Raw genomic sequence first — 21,838 nt, 5'->3', positions numbered from 1 at the left:
GGGGGCGCGCGGCTCCGGCCTGTCTGCTGGCGGTGATCGGGCGAAGATGGCGCCGGGCGGATGGAAATCCTAATGACAGTCTCCAGAATCGCTTCTATCTGTACCATGGTAGGTGGACCATACCGGGGAATAGGCTGGAAAATGCCTGGGCGGCCTTGAGCGGGCATTGCTGACATAGCGGAAGCTGGGGATAGATGATAGGGATGTAGAGTGCTTGATCTGCGGCTTTGCTGTGTAGGAAAGGCCGAGGATGAAACGGGGCCTAATGGAGCCTGTGAGCTGCAGGGGCTCGGTGAACCTGCTCAGATAGGTGGGTCTGACAGGTGCACAGTAGCCGCCCCGGGGGGTCATTTCTCTGCTCGAAGGCAAAGGTGCATTTATGAATGAATTTCTATTTATTGTAATATTTATAAAACCGCACATAGGAAGCAGTCCCGCGTATAGCTGCAGCACTCCTCAACGCGATTTAATCAGCAGCTTGCAATGTAAACGCCGCGGATACCTTCCGGGACACCGGCGCTTACCCCCTTCCCAACTACGTGCCTCCCCGCCGTGCACGACTACGGGTCAAGGGCAAGTGTCAGGGCTTCCTGACTAGCAGAAGATTATACATATATATTTATATAATGATACCCACACACATTCTATATATTATGTACTACATATAATATTCTATGTAACGTGCATCATGTGGGGTTATTGGCTTTCCGCGGTATTTCCCGGCTGTTTTGGGCACAGATATTAAATTGTGATAACTGCAGCTCCCCAAATAATTACAAACCACCTGATGGCAGCAACTTGGGATTTTTTCACATTTTTTTGTGTGTGTTTTTCTTTTGCGTTGTCAGCAAAATCCCCCTTATGAGTAAATCCCTAATATCTGAACGTTGTACCCGGCGTCGGTTTGACGGGAAAAGCTTTGAGACGTGCGGCTGGTCTGCGCTCGCCGGGATCACGCCGCTCCCTGCGTTACGGAATAGGAGCCGAGCGACTAAATGGCACAGACTGCTGCTTGTAACTGCTGGCCTTTCGCTCTGCTTTAGCCTTTTATATAATATATAGAAACGGTTTAGTGGTCACCGTTTGGTTGCGTCGTTTTTTTCATGTTTCCCTTGTGCTTTTCGTATAAAATCTGTGTCAGAGGTTCCGCATGAGGCTGGATTTCTGTCAGCGCGTTATATGGAAGCGCTGCTCTATCCTAGGGTTATACGGATTCAGCTGTCAATCAACCAAACGGAAAGGGGAGCCGTCGCTTTCATGGTGTTCTTGCATAATCCATCTAATTTATTTCTTTTTGTCGTGTAATCAATGTGATTGTATTTGGAGGTATTTGCTTTCAAAGACGGTATTGCACCTTAGGGGAATCTGTCGGACCTGTGTTTTAATTGCCGTTCTCAAATTCCTTCCCTACGAAGGCTGCTTAAATGAATCGGCTGCTCAATGGGGAGGACTAATCCTACCAGCCCCAAGAATAACCACGCCAGTGACACAGACATAAGATAGGATTCTATTTTTTATTTATTGAATTATATACGGAGCTGGACTCGTGAAATGCCTGTGAGCGTGTCCTCCTCTCTTTTCATGGCGGTCGGTGTAATCCTTTAGTGTGCTCTGAATGCGCAGGTGTAGGAAGTGTAAGCTCCAAAGTGCCAGGGACTTAACCCGGTACTGCATATGTATATATGTGTGTGTGTGTGTGTATATATATATATATATATCTCTTACCTACGTAAACCTCATTAGCATTCCGTTAACACGTAGGATGCGCCGCAGAGAGTTCAGCCGGTCGTATGTTGCTAGTTGATATTGCACAGAAGTTCAGTGCAGATACCGTCTTATGCGATATGTACTAAAGTTCTGTGCTGTTACGGGGAAGAATCACTCCGATAAACATCAGCCGACATGGATGTTGATATTGTCGTCGGTCGCCTCATAGTTTACTTTCCCAAACCAAGCGTTAAGCTAATATATTTGTTTATGGCCAGTCTGACGACGTTCCTTTCCGTTCTAGATTTGCCTGAGTCACCTCTGGGTGATTGGGACGGAGGCGTTCTGATGTTGGCCACGTGGGTTTTGGAAAATAACAATATAACCAATAGCATCTGTCAAAAGTGAAGGAAACGCAGCATTTTAAAAGATTTTTACCGCGTATCGCATATGTAATACATATATTATATAATGGAAATGTGATTCTTTTGTCTCCATCTTAAAAGCATAAAGGAATTCATAAAGTCTTCCGTTAGTATACATTAACAGATTTGTTTTTTAAATCTTGTGTCGGCCGTGATATCTTTGTAATAGAAAGGAATATCACTGATGTGTGGGGCCTGGATTTTTAATTGAAGAGTTTCAATGGGGGCGACAATGAAACCAAGCGGCACAGTAATGGAGCTCAGAAGCATTGAGGTCCTTACAGTGATAATTGTCATGAATTAATTGTTGCCGTCTATTCATGAAAAGAACCCCCCCCCCCACCTTGCCTCCTTTAGAGTGTCAAATATCACTCGTAAATACAAAGAATGGCAGCCGTATATTACCCAGATCGTGAGTTTTTGAACAGCCATCATCACACAAATACGGGGTAAACGTGTACCTATAGATTGAACTAACCATTTTCAGGCCAACGTCCGGCTGAAACATAACGTTTAAAGCCCGGATAAACGCAACGACTCCAAATCACGTTACATTTACAACTGGAAAGATACAGGTAGAGAAGAAGAGGCCCCGTGCCAGGAGGTGGAGGAGGGATGAGAAAGAGACACTTGCTTGGATGAGGATGAAGTCTGTGGTTTGCAGATCTTGGAGGTGATGAGAACAGGTGGTTTCTTTCAGAACACGGGTTGTGAGCACGAGAAGGAAAGATTATATGCTGCTGGATCGGTGGATTCTCAGTGACGACGGATGAATAGGCAGCAGCCATTGTCAGTACAAAGTATTCTCAAGAAGTATAGGGGGTGTATTATTGTTAAGGGTTCTGTAGGTCAGGAGGGCCTTTGAGTGGGGGAGCGGATGAAGTGTGGTGGGATAAGAAGATTAACGTTCAGATGGATTGGAGCGGGGGAAGCCAATAAGTATGGAGTTGCAATAATCTAGATGGGTTTCTATAAGGGAATGAATTAGTTGTGTGAGGAAAGGAGGTAGATTGTAAGCTTGCGAGCCGGGCTCTCTCCACCTAATGTATCGGTTTGTCTTAGTCCGTCAATTCTCGTCTTGTCATATCCCTTGAATATATGTATTGTATTAAGCGCTGCGTCAACTGTTGGCGCTATATTAAAAAAAAGATGATGATAATATTCCAGATGTATTTTGCGGGTGAAGAGTTGAGAATGATGTTCTAGTCTGTCTCCAGGTGTAAGGGTGTGACTGACATGTAGGCCGGAGTAAGAGAGAACATCCGTAGAGAAAGTGTCTGAAGGCTAAATCCAGAAAACGAGGATGAGGCGGTTAGACTACAAATATAGTTGTGGAAGTGAGCAGCATGTTTTTAGTGTCATACTCGTGCAATCGGCTCTGTCTCCTGATCGTGGAAGTGCTGTCAAATTCTAGGTCTGTACGTTTGTGGATACAGTGTACTGTTTTCTTGCTCGTTTAGTCTTATAATTTTGGCCTAGTCTTTGGGTCGGTAGGTTCAGACATTAAACGGTGGGGTAAGGAAACATAAAATTCAGAATGAAAACCCAACTGACTGATCTAAAGCACTTTCCGTGGAATAAATATTTATCGGAACTGACCATATGATAAAAGCAGCGTCATAGACATAAAATCATACTAACTAGATTTAACTCAAGTATAAGAGATGCTTTCCCTCCGGATACCATGAAAACTCTTGGATCGCAGACTGTGCAGCCATGTCGGTATAATGTCCCTTTAATTGTTACTACTGTGCTATTAAATGTGATTCCTATTTTCTTTCCAGAAAACCACTCAATAACCATTGCCGTGTTATATCGGTAATTGATAGTAGTTGCTGGCAGGATATTATTACATGTCATCTATGTAGGACACTGGTGATGACACTGAATGATACGAAGCTGATTGAGTAAATTATTTATAGAATGCAGTCTTAACCAAGTCTATGAGCTGGACAGAGGTAGTCTTGCTTTCTGGCTACCAGTTTGTGTGACTCTCCTGTCATATTCCATGGTTGCCCTAAGGGCTCATTACTCCTCTGGTGTTATCTATGCTGCCTAAGCTGGGCTCCGCTTCCTCGTGGATCATGCGGTATATACGTGGTACATACCGCTTGCACGGCAGCACTGCCTGTACCCTGTCTGTGATCGCCGCACGCGAATGTTTCTGTAGTGCAGGGGGGGCTCTTCCAGGTGGTGGTCTTGCTTGTTTAAAAGTATGAAAGGCTTCTGTAAAAGAGAGAAGCCGCGCTGGCATCCTCTGTGAAGAAGAGAGAGCTGCGGAGCGCTCTTCAGTACGTAGCACGAATCTCACTGCTTCATATGTCCCGCAGTTGGCTTCACGAATGGGTTTCCTGTGTCACAGCAGACTAGGACCACCTTGTGGGTCATATAGCTCAGTCATATGGGCTCAAGTGGGTTTATTGCAGGCTGTTTGCTTGGGGAAAGCCTGTGCGTGCCTGTACCGGATGCATTAAACCTTCTGGGCGTAGGGGATGTATGCAGGACTTATAGAGCAGCAGCTTGATTCTGCCTAATGAAGACTCTAAACCTTCATACTCGGGAGGATCCCAGAGGTCCCGTATGAATGCTCCGGAATGGCTTTCTAATTAATTGCTCGGCTGCGTGCTCTAAGGAGATTATTACAGCGCAAGTGATATTTTCTCATAGTACTGTTTTTTGGTTTTTTTTTTCTTTTTAAGCCATTTTTACCCCGCATGTAGAGAAGTTGCTTGTTTTTTTCCTCCCATTGTATAAAAAATCCTTCATATTTCCAGTAAGCAGGTAAAAAACACCTGTGGTTGTGTAACAGATCGCTGTTTTTCACACATAGTTAATCTGTGTCTGTAATTCCCATTATGAGTGTAGCGGTACCTTTTTTATTGAAGGTGTACACTGTTTATGATGTATTGGCTGTTCTTCTGTTCATGCTATTCTTCTTGGTTTGATTCATGATAGAGAGCATTTTATATGTTTTGTGTCCTGGTTCAGTATTTATGACACTGCATGCATGTTCATATGGCTTCAGTGAATAAAATACCTTACTTTCATTGATATTTTGGAGATATATTTGAGAGCTTTATTTGTTTGAAAAGTAATGGGCCTCATGGAGATTTCAAAGGCCTCTTTATCCGCTTGGCAATCCCATATCTTTATATTCTATCACCAGCAGCATGAGTATTGGCTTCTAGGCTAGATTTCCAAATGTGGTCCTCCCCATCAAAACCAACACCCCTGATATATAAGTATATTCAAATATATATTTATATTAATTTTCTAAGACCGGAGGGCCAGTTCTTATATACTTTCAAATCTTTGATGAAAGTCAAAGGTATGTTATATGATAGCCCCGCTCTGCCTCTAAGTTCTCTAGTTCTCTCCACCCTCCTTGTAGATTATTATTATGATATATTTCGAGGTGTTGTGGACGGGAATTTGCCGGTGTTCCTGCTGGTTGTAGGCACATTATTTCCGTAGCTATAGGCGTCTGTTTCATTCTGAAGCTAATTGCCCATTAAAGTAACATTATAAAATTGCCTGATATTGGGAAACCAAGGGAGATGATTTGTTTGCTGAGCAGATGAAAAGTATTTATAGCCGGAATGACATGTTAAGCAAGTGTTTTCGCTCTTGCCGCTATGAAATCATAGTTGGAGCAATTTGTAAAATGCTTTCATCCAATGCATTAACGCAATTCATTTCACTTTCCTTGTTAGTATGAGGCGGTTAATGTTTTTGTTTGTTTGAACTCAAACGGTGGGATGATAATTTATGAAATATAGCGCACTTTAGGATCCATGTTGTCATTAGGAGTCCCGGCCTGCGGAGCTGAACGCCTTCGACAGAAAGATGGGTTTTTCAGGCGATCTAGTGGGACATAAAGCCAAAAGCTCGTCTGGGTTCAGTGAGTTACAGCTGAACACGAGCACCACAGAAATGCTAAAACAGCCATTGTCACGAAGGGGTTACGGAACTGGTCGCTGAGGTTTGTTGGTGCATTAATGTTTAAAATAGCCCCATGAAGACAAATCCTACTTCAGATCGTAAATGTTTTTGGCAGTTGCTTTTCCTGTGTGTTTTATTTTTGCATCCAAGCGAAAACAAATGTCTTGAACATATTTGCGCAGAACATGTTGAAATGTATTACTTTTATGAGAAGTCCTCTAAGGGCGCCTCTGTAGCTTACATTAAAGGTTGCACTTGGTTTAAACCTGAAGCCTAGTTTTATATAGAGCGTAGGATCTTACAGCATTTGCCTGCTTGTTACTCGCCGCTGTAAACACTTTTGTATTGACGTCGACAATGTGCTCAATCGTTTGAGATGTCTCCTTGCCCGGCCTACGTGTGTCTCTGTGGCGCTGCCGTTGAATGGGAGTAGCGGCAGCCGGTTACACGTGTCCTAGCTGAACGTTGCTGTTCAGTGAGCATGAACGTGATGGACTGCATCTGCTGCCGTGTATTTATTACGTGTGCTTGCGTATGCTTCCTGAATTCAGTAGGGGCCAACCAGAGCGAGTGGGGCTCTTTTATTACTCAACCAAATAATCCATGCGCTGATTTGCATACAATCTATGGAAATGTACATTTAATAAACTGTAGGGCGTGTTCGGACCTTCTTTGGATTTGTCCTTTTATTATACTCAGCGAAGTCATACCTCGATACTCCTGACTAATGAATACGTCTCTGCGATCACCTCTATTTAGTAGTAACCAAGAGTGGATACTATGGGGACCTTTGACTTATATATTGGAGGAGAAACCTTCAGGCAATAGTTTATCCTTCTCGTTACATATATGACCAACAACCTCTACAGATCCTCCTGACTCAGCTTATCTCTACCCAGTTCTCTCCTACTTGCAACCATTAGATTGTAAGCTCAGAGAGCAAAGTCCTCATTTGTACCAGTCTGTTATTGTGCGTGATTTTATATTATTTTTATATTTTACTGACTATTTGAATAAATCCAATGTAATTCTGCCTTCCTGCTCTGTTTTTATGTATACCCTTTTTTTAATCACGGCTTTAACCGTGTGTATGATATCTTATTATCGCTTTGTGTCACTTTTCCGGAACTTGTATTGAGGTATAAGTGGAAGTTCAGTTTATATATTTGATAACCGACGCTGGGATAAGTAGATGATCTGCTTTCAGGAAATACGTTTTCTTTTATCTAGCTATATGCCAGCCGTCTATTTCTGAAAGGAGTCCTGCTTGATGAAGTAAATGACCGAGCTGTAAACAGGCAGTCTGTAATTACGCCATTTCTGCGGGGATCTCATTATCTTGCCCTACAAGACAAGTAGCACGTAAATCGTTTGAGAAATACCTTTTAATGGGCTCTGAGTGAGCGCGCTGGCTGCTTCTTTCCATTCACTCTGCCATTGCTGTCTTTTATTTAATAATATAATAAAGTAGAACCTAATTGTTGGATATAAGAACATTAATTAAGTATAACACTGAATAAACACAAGCTTATCCAGGAGTTGCAGTAAGCGGGAGATACCGGCTCTAGGAGGTGCGCTGGAGCCCCGGAGCCTTAGAAATGGCTTTGTAACCCTTTCCAGACCCGTTCTTTTTTTTTTTTTTTTTTTTTTTTTTTTTCTCGTCTTGAATTTCTTCAGATCTTGGCATCGTGCTGCTTTTTAAAACTTTCAGCTGCTCTGCCAGGTTCTAATAAATTGAATTCTTTAATTGAAGTTTAGAATCCGCAGGGCTGGTTGTCATTCCTGGTTGTCTCGTTATCTCTGTCTGTCTCTAGTGAAATTCACCCCGATTATCCGCTAAAGATTATTCATTGGCTTATTAAGTAACCAAGGGGGCAATTACTTTTTCATATAGTGCGGGGTATGGTTGGATATCTCATTTCCATCTATATATGAAATCATTTCAAAAATGCATTTTTGTCTAATATTAAAATGAGTCGAATGATCTGAAATATTTGTGTGGCACATATATGCGTAATAGAATTGGGAAGGGGCAAATTTTCACAGCACTGTGTGTGTATATAGTATATACAGTCACTGGCCACTTAACTAGGTACGCCTGTTCAATTGCTTGTTAACACAAATAGCTAATCAGCCAATCACATGGCAGCAACTCAATGTATTTAGGCAGGTAGACGTGGTCAAGACAACTTGCTGAAGTTCAAATCAAGCAACAGAATGGGGAAGAAAGGGCATTTAAGTGACTTTGAAGGTTGCATGGTTGTTGGTGCCAGATGGGCTGGTCTGAGTATTTCAGAAACTGATCTGGGATTTTCACGCACAACCTCTCTATAGTTTACAGAGAATGGTCTGAAAAAAGAGAAAATATCCAGCGAGCGGCAGTTGTATGGACGAAAATGCCTTGTTGATGTCAGAGGGGAATGGGCACTGGTTCTGGTTCGAGGTGAAATTTTCTTGGCACACATTGGGCCCCTTTGTACCAACTGAGCATTGTTTAAACGCGGCAGCCTCAGTATTTTTGCTGACCATGTCCATCCCTTTATGACCACAGTGTACCCGTCTTCCGATGGCTACTCCCAGCAGGATAATGCACCGTGTCACATCTCAAACTGGTTTCTTGTACATGACAATGAGTTCACTGAACTCCAACGGCCTCCACAGTCGCCAGATCTCAATCCAATAGGGCACCTTTGGGATGCGGTGGAACGGGAGATTCGCATCATGGATGTGCAGCCGACAAATCTGCAGCAACTGCGTGATGCCATCATCTCCACATGGACCAAAATCTCTGAGCAATGTTTCCAGCACCTTGTAGAAACAAGCCCTCCACAAACTGTGAACCTGATGCTGTTTCAAAAGTGAATTAGATAGAAAGCTTGAATTAAAGTATGAGAGATCCTCGTCTGTTGTGCTTCTCACACCAGGAGACTCATGAATTCATGTCTCAGCCCTTGCTTGCAGTCGGCGTCTTGCTGAGAGTAGGTTTAACGGGATGATTAAACTGCTCTGCAGTCATACCAGCTGAGAACTGGTTCCATTGTCTGCCGTCTAATGCCTTTTCTTTAGGTTGTAGCTGTTAATGTGCGTGGAATAGTATCTAACTATTGTCTCTTTACACTTTATCTAGGGCGCCAATGCCTCGGCATTAGAGAAAGAGATTGGTCCAGAACAGTTTCCTGTAAATGAGCACTATTTCGGTTTAGTCAATGTGAGTATATGTATTTTAACAGTTCTGTTGTTGATTTAGTTCAGGCCTTGGGCTTTCAGCAGGGATGGAGTGATCTTCAGGACTGTAAATTTGTTAGATAATGCTCGCCCCACCACCTGGAGACACGGATCTGCATCAGGCTTACACTTAATAACGCTGAAACCCGTACACTGATTCCCAACCAAGAAAAGCAGAAGCTTTCAGGAGTTCCTCTTATAACTAAACTAATACAGAAGTATAATATAAGGATTATTTGATTGAAAACAAGGTATTTATGTACTTTAGCATATCTGGCTGTAACCAGGCTAGGGAGGGCTGAGTAAACCCACGCAGGGCACGTGCCATTCAACTGCCAGAGGTAATGGCTTTCAGTATTCCAGCGCATTTGTTGAATCATTTACACTGGTTTACTTATCCCTTTAGCATTGAAAGGGTTAAGTGTTGCCTCTTTTGAATTTATTAATCTGTCCCCCTCTGCACAATGTAAACTTTCCTTATTGAAGACCCTTTTTATTGGGGCAGTTCCAGAAAACCTGCAATTACATCAGTGTAGATTTACTCTTAATTTTTATTATTATTAAAGATCACCATGTTTTACCATGATCTATAAATCCGCTGGCAATAATATATATCATGTGCAGTGTGTTTTAATATTCATTTTCTTTGTCTTTACTGAATCTTGCAGTTTGGGAACACCTGCTATTGCAATTCTGTCCTTCAAGCGCTTTATTTTTGCCGTCCATTTCGGGAAAAAGTTCTCGCTTATAAAAGTCAACCCAGGAAGAAGGAGAATCTCCTTACGTGCTTAGCGGACCTCTTCCACAGCATCGCCACGCAGAAAAAAAAGGTTGGGGTGATACCGCCAAAGAAGTTCATTACCAGATTACGCAAAGAAAATGGTATTTGGCGTTCCTTTTTCAGAGTGTTTTCACTTGAGTGTCTGATGTTTGTCCGCAAAAGTTATTGGTCAAAGTGCATTAATCTGATACACAAGTTAAGGGCAATTAACTGGTCAAATAACTTTATTGCTGACATAGCAGCAAGCAAAACATTTATAATATCTTTTTTGGGGAATGAGATGGATTTAGCGCAGTTCCATAATTAAGTGCTGGGGTCTTAGGTGCCCCAAATATCTGTTCAAGCCTATGATGATCGCGCAGGCTGAACATCATTCCTCGCCACAGATGGAGAGCTACGTCTTACTGCTACTTATGCGATAAGTCTTAAAGCACTAAAGCTGATGAGCCAGAAATGTAAGGGAATGAGATAAAAAAGGTGCAGTGTTTCAGGGACGGCAATCGCTTTGCAGTCTCAAGGGCTTTATCAGTCGGTTGCATTGATTCTTTTACCTTTGACATTTTCTGCGATCTCCCGCTGTAGGCGGCATTAATCCAAACAGTCTGATTACCATAGAAAATGCTGTAGATGAGTCTTCATTATAAAGTTACATTTTTATGCCCACGTAGAAATGTTATAAGAAGTTCATTGAGTTAGTTATTTGTGTTTAATCACATTCTTTTGTGCTGTGCACAGAACGGATCCTTGCTTGGAAGTTAACTCTTGAAGGTATAAGGCCACCGTAGATGAAATGGGGCAAGTCTCCGTGCTGGGGAAGAGGCATGGCTATTAGTATTATCTGCAGATTGACTTGGTCAGGGAAACCTTTATGGCTCCGAATGAATACACGGAGAATCGCGTGCCAATTACTGACAGAGGCACATTTCAGTGAGAATCAGAACGCTCAAATAACACGCTCTGCCGAAGGTCACGAACTGTAATTACAGCCCAAGTCAGAAAATATTATAGCAGTAACACTGACAAGTATATAAAGGGCTAAATATCTTAGGATGTATGGGTTTGGTGTTTGACATCTCAGAATTATATAGGAGGTGTAGGTGTAGTCAACGGATTCCTGAGTGTTTATCTACTTAAAAACTAAAAAAATAAAAATAATCATGACCATTAGACTCGTGTGTTAGGATTAGTACAAATTAAAATTTTCATGCAATTTGCTGATTTCTGAATCTTGTTTGTCTCGCAAACGTCTCCCTACCTGCTCCACCGACTGCTTGTGTGTCCGTCTCCTTTCCCGCAGCTCCGCTTCTCCCCGTGTCGTCTTTCTTTGCTTCCCTGTTCACTGCTGCAAAAGGTGGAGCCTCTGGGCACACGTCTCACCCTATTGGAGAAACAGGGAAATGCTATCCCTGTGGCCCCGCCCCTTTGCGGAAGGGCACCGAGAGGCAAGAATATTGAAGACAGATTCGCTGAGAAAAAAGTGTTTCTGCGCCTCCTTTCTCCTCGAATCTATCTGCGTTTTCGTACCCTCGCTGTGCACTTCCTTGAAAGGGCAGAGCCACGGGGACAGCCTTTCCCTGTTTCTTTTGCAGAAAGGCCATTTCCGCTGAGAAGCAGACAAAGAAAAACAGAAGAACAAGAGGCAAGAGAAGAAGCGGAACTGCGGGAAATGAGACAGGGACGCAGAAGAGGTCCGCAGGTAGAGAGACAGTGAGAGAGCGCGTGACAACGAAGCTTCATCTGAGCCAAAAGGATGGAAGGCGAATGGGCCAAAATAGAAACTATAATTTGTCTGAATCGTGTGTGGTCCATTTGCGCAAGTCTAATAAATGCTGCTGATCCTGTATGAGGTTCGGCTCAATAAGAAAAATGGATATAGCCTTACTAGCCCAAGACAAAACTGAATCGTGTCGTAGCTGGGTGCCTTTTGGGCAGATATAGAAAATACATTTAAACTCACAGGTCTCTACAGCTTTCACATTGCAGTTCTAGCACTTTTGACTATTTTATCTGGAGCTTGTACAATGAATGTATGTTTTATGAACACCAAAGCATGTTGTGGGGCAAATGTAGACTTAAACAAGACATGTTTGCTTTTCAGAGCTTTTTGACAACTATATGCAGCAAGATGCCCACGAATTCTTAAACTATCTGCTCAACACGATAGCTGATATTCTGCAAGAAGAGCGAAAGCAAGAAAAGCAAAATGGCAGAATACCCAATGGTAATATCGACAACGAGAACAATAACAGCACACCAGACCCCACCTGGGTCCACGAGATCTTTCAGGGAACATTAACCAACGAAACCAGATGTCTTACTTGTGAAACGGTAATCCTGTGTGTGTCACATGTCAATGTCATGTTAAAGGGGATACCTCCAACTAGCCCGTCGCTTGTGTGAGATTTCCAGGGGTTATCTGTGATCTGTCTTGTTAGATCTCCTAGAAATTTCACACAAATCATCACCTCTTAATTTGGATGAAAAAAGCTAAAATATAGTGTGCCGCTTGGCTGTCATAAGCTTAAAGTGAAAAATGGCTGTGTTTGTGAGTAATATACATTCACCATGCCTTCAAATAATGTATTCGCTGAAAATGCTGTTTATGGGGTGCACCATGATCATTTAAAGGGAGCACTCTATTATGTATTAACGTTCATATGCTACCCGGAGCGCTCTTTTAATGAAAAGATGTTCAGACAAGCCAACAACACAATTTCAATGGTCTTTCCCCGTCTATCAGCTGTTTGCTCAGTAGAGACTCTAAGCCGCTGCTGATATTGGGTTACTTAGACTGCGGTCAGCTGGCCTGTAAACACATTTGGTTAAATATGTAAATTATATATGGCAAACCCATGGTTATGCCCATTTTACAAGCTTACAATTGCTTATTTGCACTAAGGCTTTACTTTATGTATAGATAACGGGTTGCATTCACTTTATATTCATCTGTTTGCAGTTTAGTTTCGGAGAGGTGTGCTGGTCTATAAAGCCGTAGCTGTCCTTGAGAAGGCGCATTGTTCTAGAGACAATTCCCTTTGCTATTGTTATATTCCCTGCAGCCGTCCCCCGGTAGACCCCTCGCTTTCCCTGCAGCCTACACAGAAGCTTCTCTCCCTTCTCTCTGTACTTCTACCTTTTGTGTTCCATGTTGGTTACACAGACCACTTCGTTACCTACGATAATAGTCTTCTCGCTGTATATAAGCAGACTCTACCGGGTCGCGGCATCGGGTTTCTTATTGTAACGCTTGCGTCATTTCTGACCTCATGCTGATAACAATATGAATCATCACTGTTAACATCGCTAACATTCCTCTAATGTGTTTATAATACGGCAGCATCTCTTGCTGACTTTTAACCAGAGCCATTTTGTTCTTTTGTCATTTTTATTAAATTTTTTATATTTATGAGGCAACATCCTTTCATAGCTTACATGATAAACTGATGATGCAAACAAACGTTCACCTAGCATGGGATGTATTCTTTACTTGGCACGAGTTGTTGCTTGTTAAATGTAAGCAAGACGCTCGGAAGACTTCAGTTTCCATAGACGTGTTAATATCACACTCCTATTTTTTATTTTAATTTTTTTTTCTTCGAGGAATATCGAACGCTGACCTTGATTTACACGTCCATGAATAAATGTGTCTATTCCCATACAACCGTATCCGTAGTTACTCGCAGTATATATTATCAGCGGTGTGAGAGTAGGTTGCGACCGGGGAATACGGCCGTCCCCGCTGGAGCGATTATTTCTTTTAGGATTAGCTGTATCGTTTAAAAATTCATAAAACTCATGTTGTGAAAGTCAACATAAAAATGTAAAAGGTATCTGCTATTGCGGTAATTAAACGAACCGTTCTGGAAGTTGGAAGATGCAGGGAAAGGTGATGAACGTGGAAAAGGCAGGGATTGTGCATCATGGATGATGGGGCTGAATCGGTCAGGTTGCGTTTTTGGTAATACGTTTCCAGAATGTGTAGAAATCATTCACGTTGTGTGTATTATACCAGGACGAGCAGCCATAAGCCATCTTCACAAACCCGCCTTTTGGGTTCACAGCTAGGAGTAAAGTAGTATTAAATAAGTATTGTTAAGTCCTTTATTGCCCCATTTCTTTTTTGACCCAGATACAGCACGCAGAGGTAATCCTGTAATACCTGTTAGCCAGGTGTGGCTGAACGCGTCTGTCGGCTGTTATTTATACATATTTATAGCCTATCAGGCTTGTTATAAATGTGCGTATCATCGGTATTAACTGGCCGTAGCATGACAAGCACTGTATAAAAATAATGAAATGATGCAAAACATAGATCCCGTACAAAATGTCTCTGTGTTTACAATTGGTGCTAGCAACAGTACAGTTAGAGAGATGTAACGGGGATGGTGATCGGGGATATATACAGAACATTAATCCCAGCAGAGGACAAGCCAAGAATGTTGTTCTAGAAGTCGTTTGTCGCTTTTTTTATTTTTTTTTTCTCTCTTATCCTGCAGATAAGCAGCAAAGATGAAGATTTTTTAGATCTTTCAGTAGACGTGGAACAAAATACATCAATCACTCATTGTTTAAGGTAATCGGCGGTAATCATTAATACTCAATTGTATTCTCATTACATTGTTCGTGAAGATTCCAAAAGGGCTGCTCTTCTTTCCTTGTTGCCCTGATACGTTTGTTTGTTTCTGGGGTAAAGTGTTGCAGGAGCCCTGGGGTTGTTTTTTCAGAAGGTGCAGTTAATGTTTCGTCGGTGAGGAACGGCATTTTATACAGCAACATATAATGAAAACACAGACTTAATACAGATTTAATATAAGGCATTCTGGGGCCTTATCTTTTTAATGGAGGGTCTGATACGTAGTAATCCTTGGCAGCTAAGCATGTATGGGCTCGTACAATAACGACAAAATAAGCGCATGGTCGTTGTGTTTCCCTGCTATTGAGGATGTGTTATAAGTTTGAGGTTTTTTTTTATTATAGTTGATTTACAAAAGGCAGAAATTCATTAATTTATATGTTCTTTGACTCTTGAAAGCATTTGCTAATATTACCATTCTTGAGTGGTATTTGTGGAAATCTGGCGATTTGTGTCGATGGGATAATGGGCCAGGCCATCAGTGTAACAGGTTTCATACCATTACATTTGCAAGCTGTAGTTTATTAACCACTTAAGGACAATGGGCGGTCCCTAATCCCTTGAAAACAATGCATTTTGAGCCCGTACATGTACGGGCTTTGTCATTAAGGGGTTATCGGACGTGTGGATTTTGAACTTGATACAGCAGGACCTCCGTAGCTCCGAGCTGTTCTTCCTGCAGAATGTCTTGAAAGGCTTCCATAAAGTGATGTATTCTGGCCCTTGGCGGCAGATCGCAATGATCACCAGGCTCTCCAGGGCACTTCTGCTTCATTTACCGGAATGTGTCTGATCTTATAGCGTCGTTGTGTGATGCAACACTTCCTTACGAGGTGAAGTGCTGGCTGTGACTCCGTATGCCTGTGCTCAGCACTAGGTCCTGGCTGTTCTATCCACACAAAAAAATATAGGATTCAGACACATCAAGATTTATTCCTCTTATCTTTTTTCCAGTTTCTAATCAAAATTTCCATTTTTTTATATATATATATATATATATAGAGGCTTCAGCAACACAGAAACCCTCTGTAGTGAATACAAATATTACTGTGAAGAATGTCGCAGTAAACAGGAAGCACACAAAAGGTAAATACAATTATAACGTCTCTTTACCAACCTCGGTTATAAAGCAATGTCTCTTCACTGCGGCCCTACGGCAGACTCTGAATTGTAGCACATCCTCGTAAGCTCATATAGTAGTCACCTTAAGTGATGGAATGTTTTGCGTATCTAGCAGCAGTTAGAAGACTTATGGGTTAAATAGATGTTGTTCTTCCCTTCCTTTCATGTCCAGGTTTATTGAGACAAATGTATACATTTTCATTTTTATAACTGAAAACATATGACATCGTTGTGCTGTTATATACATTATATCCCTTTTATTGTGCCGGCCAAGTCACCTTAAAATTAACTGAGCATCCAACAAACCAGATCTATAAATGCTATTTTAGTCATAAAGCCCAAAGCCTTCATCACCCTCACCATTTGAAAGTGTAAATGAACGTGATTGATATGAACCGTTATTCTTAGGAACTAAAAAGTATCACATATCCAGCTCATGTTCATCAGGTTTAGTTTTGTATACGGAAGAACATTACGTGAAACATCTGGTAAATTCAATCTAACGTTTGAATAACAAAAGTTTTAAGAATAAATCGCTACATGTACGATGGTTAATTCTAAGATTTTACTAGTCTCATGACGTAAAGTCATGATTTTATTAAGGACACGGAGGCGAGTATTATAGTGCAGTTAAGTATTTCTTTGCTCTCCCATTTTTTGTCATTATTATTGTGGTCGATTATTTCATCTATTTATTTGCTACCGATATATTTCTCCTGTGTTTTGTGCCTTCTCGTCGTATCCCGACTTTGTTGTGGCATTGTGGGTTGTGTTCGCAGCGGTTCCACTGTCTGGCCGTTTTTGTCCGGTCAGGGACTCTTTTGCGCGGTACACCAGCGCTCTCTGGGACAGGAATAGTAGCCTTGTCCATCACGACATCAGCATGGCTGTCATGCAGTGGTGGGGAAGTGTGTTTAGTCTTAAACAGGGCCTTTTTGCCTACTGGGGCAGAAGTGGCAGGGGCAGGAACAGACGCCACAGGCGCCTGGAGCAAGGCCTGCTGAATAGACTGGGTGATAGAGTGAGACATAGCACCCATGGCAGAGGAAAGGGCCTTAGTAATTGAGTGTGACATAGTGGCATCCAGTATGGATTGGAAATCCTCTGAAGACAGAGGCTGATTATCATCAGTATGATCCCTAATGGATGAGCCTGCAACACCAGCAGGAGCAGATTGGTCCCCAAAATGATCCATAAGGGAAACAAAAACTGAGGCAGAACAAGAAACACCAAGAAAAATGGCCAAGAAAACGAAACTAAGGGTTGATTAACCCGAGGGGAAGAACACCTGTATCAAACGAAGGAGCAGGGGCGTCTGCCGACGAAGAACGCGCAGCTGGAATCGCGGGGAAAACCAGAAGAAGCGCGCGAACAAAGATGGCCGCCGCACGAGTCAGTGCGCATGCGCGCACCCGACTCGCCAGCTAAGAAACGAAGCCAAACGCCGCACGAGTCAGGGCGCATACGCGCACCGGGCTCGCCGGCTAAGAACGAAGCCGGAGAAACAGAAAGCTTCGCAGATGAACTCCGCGTCGCGGGCGGAGAAGACACAGAACCAGGAGGTAAGTGGTAAGAGGTAAAAAGGGGGGGGGGGGTGCGCCAAAACGGTAGGAACCGCTGCGAACACAACCCACAATGCCACAACAAAGTCGGGATACGACGAGAAGGCACAAAACACAGGAGAAATATATCGGTAGCAAATAAATAGATGAAATAATCGACCACAATAATAATGACAAAAAATGGGAGAGCAAAGAAATATTTAACTGCACTATAATAGGAGCCTCCGTGTCCTTAATAAAATCCAGTCCCTTACTTGTCATTTATCATGTGCAGATCATATTGTATTTGACATTTTATAAAATATTCAAATAAAATCCAATGTATCCCTATGTAGTGCAATATAACTTAAGAAATGGACTCAGCTGTATGTAAAATCTTTTCTGTTCTTTCTACAAAATGTGGCACTTTATGACTTGATGCAGCATCAGAAACCTGTTGAATGCCAAACGCTCCCCAGAAATATATCTTTAATCGGATGAAACTTTGCCTTGCGTGAATTTGCTTAACGATCTAGGAGGACAATTCATATTTTGTGTGGGACAGCACCTTTCAATTTTTCCACGTAATACACAACAAACACAAGTAGAGATATTTTCATTGTTTTATATCGCAACATCATATTCTGCAAATCTGGGGGTCACACACAGTTTTCCACGAAAGTATGCTTTATTTACTTGAAATAACCATTAGAACCAGAGGAATTGTGCTATAAAAGTCCATCCTGGGGGTTCTGCAGGGTCCTCTGAATGAGACAGTTACCCCGCAGTAACGTTTTGTGTGGTGATGTCCTACACTATGTTCTTCGCTGTGGTTTTACGTCATCCTGGTGCATAGTCTTTTTATGAAGGTCAACACTACGCAATAGACCTTCTACACTTTAATCTGTTTTTTTTTTTATTCTATTTTTTCCCCAGGATGAAAGTAAAAAAGCTGCCCATGATTTTAGCTCTTCACCTGAAAAGGTTCAAGTACATGGATCAGCTGCATCGATATACAAAACTGTCATATAGGGTAGTATTTCCTTTAGAACTTCGACTTTTTAATACGTCAGGAGACGCTACCAACCCGGACAGAATGTATGACCTTGTAGCTGTGGTAGTCCACTGTGGAAGGTAACTTGTTTTGAGACCTTTTTAAATGCATAGTGAATACAGTGAGATGAAACATTAACTCTCCTGCCTACTCTTCCTTTAAAAAAAAAAATGAACCCAATTGTCCTGTGGCAGCTTTTAACAGGGCTATTACGGTTTTAGCGCAACCTAATAGTCTTATAGAGCCCAGTGAGGACCATATGGCTTTCTCCACGCAATTTCTACGCCTCGTTCTTCTGTTTTTCTCTCCCTCCTGTTTTCCTTCTTTTAAGCTTAGTCTCATTAATATATGTATTTGAGGGGGATTCCTCAAGCTCCACATTTTCTTATGAAGCTTGTACTCGAGTATCATGTTCATGCTTGGTATGATACTGTGTGCAATATCAATATATGTTTAAGTAAAAGGCTGTTTATAAGCTCTGGACAATGCTGTGAGCCATATAAATAACTGAGGACAGCTTGTGCTTCCAAAACGGATAAGTCATTTTGGTCAGATGTTCTGAAACAATAATTATTTTTGTCACTAATGTTTTAACCAAAAGTAAAGTTCATTAATTAAAACTATTACTGCAAGCAGCAGTATAATTGTTTTGGCAGTATTTATCTCAAAACCCTCAAGGATTTGTGTATGTGTGGCCGGTCCATCAGTCTTACCTGTTGCCTATCATGAAATTCTTCTCATCTCATTTTGACCTGCTGGCATGCATTGGTCAAAAGAACGCAGCGAGTTTCCTTCAGAATCATTATTTGTCATCTTCATAGTAGTTTTACTTTTCAATAAGATGTATCTTTCACTGATCCAAGTGTTCAGCTTTCTGCCGTTCAATCATTTCAGCCTTGAAGCATCTGACAAGCTTAAACACAATCTTTCTGTATTTACAGTGGACCTAACAGAGGACATTATATTGCAATAGTGAAGAGTCATGATTTTTGGCTGCTGTTTGATGATGACATAGTAGAGGTAAGTGTCTTGAGCTTCTCTGATAGCATGATCATTGCTTTGAACATTTAGCACTGTGTGGAGTTTATGGTTAATCTCTCCACAGTAGGTTTAAAATCCTGTAGGGCTTCCAGATCTAGTCAGACAAGCAGTTACTGACCAATTAATCCGACATTGTGGTAGTAGATAAGAAGAAGACGGCAGTGGTGATAGATGTAGCGGTGCCAAGTGAGAGCAATATCTGAAAAGAGTATGTGACGTACCAGGGCCTGAAAAAGGAACTAGAGAGGATGTGGATAGTGAAGGCCAAAGTGGACCCGGTGGTCATAGGAGCGCTAGGGGCTGTGACTTCTAAGTTGGGCAAAAGGGGCAACATCAGAACACTCCAGAAGAGTGCAGTGCTAGGAACCGCTAAGATACTGAGCAGATCATCCAAACTCCAAGGCTTCTGGTAGAGGAGCCGAGGTTGAGGAAGACACATACCACGCATAATGTTGAGAAGGGAATTTTTATTATAATACGTGTTCAAGTATATTACTTTTTGTTGTAGTTGCTCTGCATGTGATTAGCGTCATGATTAGACACAAACACGTGTGTTTATACACACATAGGTAAGTACAACCTCAGGTAAACGGCAACACGACGCATTTTCATGATTTAGTCAACACAGGAGAAGCCATGTGTGGAAAAACTGACTACACCCTTACTGTTTCCATAGTAATTAAGTAGCAGACAGGTGCTGCTAATCAAATAAATCATCAGCAAGTGTTGCCACCTCTATAAAAGCCAATATTTTAGCAGTTTGCTGGTCTGGAGCATTCAGATGTATGTGTTAAAACAATGCCAAGAAGGAACAACATCAGCAATGATCTTAGAGAAGCAATTGTTGCTGACCATTAATCTGAGAAGGGTTATGAAGCCATTTCCAACAATTTAAAGTCCATCATTCTACAGCGAGAGATTATTCAAAAGTGGAAAACATTCAAGACAGTTTCCAATCTTCCCAAGTGTGGACATCTTGGAGAAATTGCAATACACCCAAAACCCACATCTCAGAGTCTACAGTTCATGACAGCGCAATTAGAAAGAGACTTAACAAGTATGGGTTGTTTGGAAGGGTTTCTCTCAACAAAGAACATGGCTGCACAGCTTAGGTTTGCAAGTTGCATGTGAACAAACCAGAAGACTTTTGGAACAATGTCCTTTGGACAGACAAGACCATAGTGGAGATGTTTGGCGAATACCAAACACATTTAAGCACAACTGTAAAGCACGGTGGCGCAGGGGTTCGAGCATGAACTCCTCTGTGTACCGGAATCAAATGTGAGGCCACCTGTCCAACAGCTAAAGCATGGCCGGAACTGGGTCATGCATTCTAGCAAATCTACAGCAGAATGGTTAAAAAAAGAAAAGAATTGAGGTTTTGCATTGGCCCAGTCAAAGTCCAGACCTCAACCCAGTAGAAATGCTATGGCAGAACCTTAAGTGAATGCATAAGCAAGTGCCCACAAACCCATAATAAACTGTAGCAAAGACATGTAAAGAAGAGTGGGCCATAATTCCTCCACAACATTGTAGGAGATTGATAGTCATACAGAAAACAATTCAAGTTATTTGGCTTTATTTTTGTTGTATAAATCATGGCATGCCGTAATACGTCATGTGGTCATCTGAGGCTGTATTTACCTAATTTAGACCTGCTGATGCTTATTTGGTGGTTGTGTCTTTCTATGGTTTCAAAGGAAAGCCCCTATTTGTTCTGAAAAATGGATGTGTAATTTCTGTGGGTACATCAAACACAGAAAAGCACAATCTTAATAAAACACACATATGGTGAAAAATGAAAACGTGGTACCAATACAAAGTTAGTGTTGTATGGGCAGTAATTTCCTGGTGCGTGGAATGCCAAGGTGAATTTAGCAGATTGCATCCTAATTCCAATATTTTTGTGCATTTCGGCTTAGCTGATTGTATGTCCATGTAATGACCAGCTGTACAAAAATGTTTTTTGTTTCTTTTGATTGTTTTCCAGAAAATCGATGCACAAGCTATTGAAGAATTCTATGGGTTAACATCGGACATCTCAAAGAACTCTGAATCAGGCTATATTCTCTTTTACCAGTCTCGAGACTAAATGAGAACTGTGATGAAGGCAGGTTCTGCCTCGTTTCTTTTCTGGATCATTTGAAAACAGAAGCAGGCACTGATTATATATAAATATATATAAAATGATAGATATATTAATAAAAGGACAGTGGGAGCTCAGGGGGGCATCAGCGCAGTTTGCACATGTTGAAGCAATGAACATGGATAAAGAAAAACGAAGTTAATATCATGAGAGTTGATTAATTTGCTCAGGTATCATGCTTGCCATAGAAATGGACCTGACTTCAAATATTTGATCTTGTC

The 21,838-nt window shown here is 41.7% G+C and overlaps 1 protein-coding gene across 2 annotated transcripts; it reads left to right on the top strand.

The window, feature by feature from the left end:
• Nucleotides 1-60: 60 nt before the first annotated feature.
• Nucleotides 61-21,563, top strand: USP12 (ubiquitin specific peptidase 12). Of its 2 annotated transcripts, none has more exons than XM_089491150.1 (9): nucleotides 61-108; nucleotides 9,202-9,282; nucleotides 9,968-10,181; nucleotides 12,179-12,408; nucleotides 14,577-14,653; nucleotides 15,716-15,799; nucleotides 18,313-18,510; nucleotides 19,372-19,450; nucleotides 21,462-21,563. In XM_089491150.1, the coding sequence occupies exons 1-9, from the start codon at nucleotides 61-63 to the stop codon at nucleotides 21,561-21,563; spliced, it is 1,113 nt and encodes a 370-aa protein (XP_089347276.1). The 2 variants fall into 2 exon arrangements, with proteins under 2 accessions (XP_089347276.1, XP_089347277.1); XM_089491151.1 differs by having other exon boundaries at nucleotides 73-108; nucleotides 9,202-9,286; nucleotides 10,005-10,181.
• The last annotated feature ends 275 nt before the right edge of the window (nucleotides 21,564-21,838 follow it).

Source organism: Sceloporus occidentalis, unplaced genomic scaffold (genome assembly GCF_023333645.1).
Source record: "Sceloporus occidentalis isolate IW3139 unplaced genomic scaffold, rSceOcc1.0.p SCAF_49, whole genome shotgun sequence".
In the NCBI taxonomy this organism is placed as follows: Eukaryota; Metazoa; Chordata; class Lepidosauria; order Squamata; family Phrynosomatidae; genus Sceloporus; species Sceloporus occidentalis.
The sequence above is the reverse complement of the archived record's forward strand: the minus strand, read 5'-3'. Positions and strand labels throughout refer to the sequence as shown.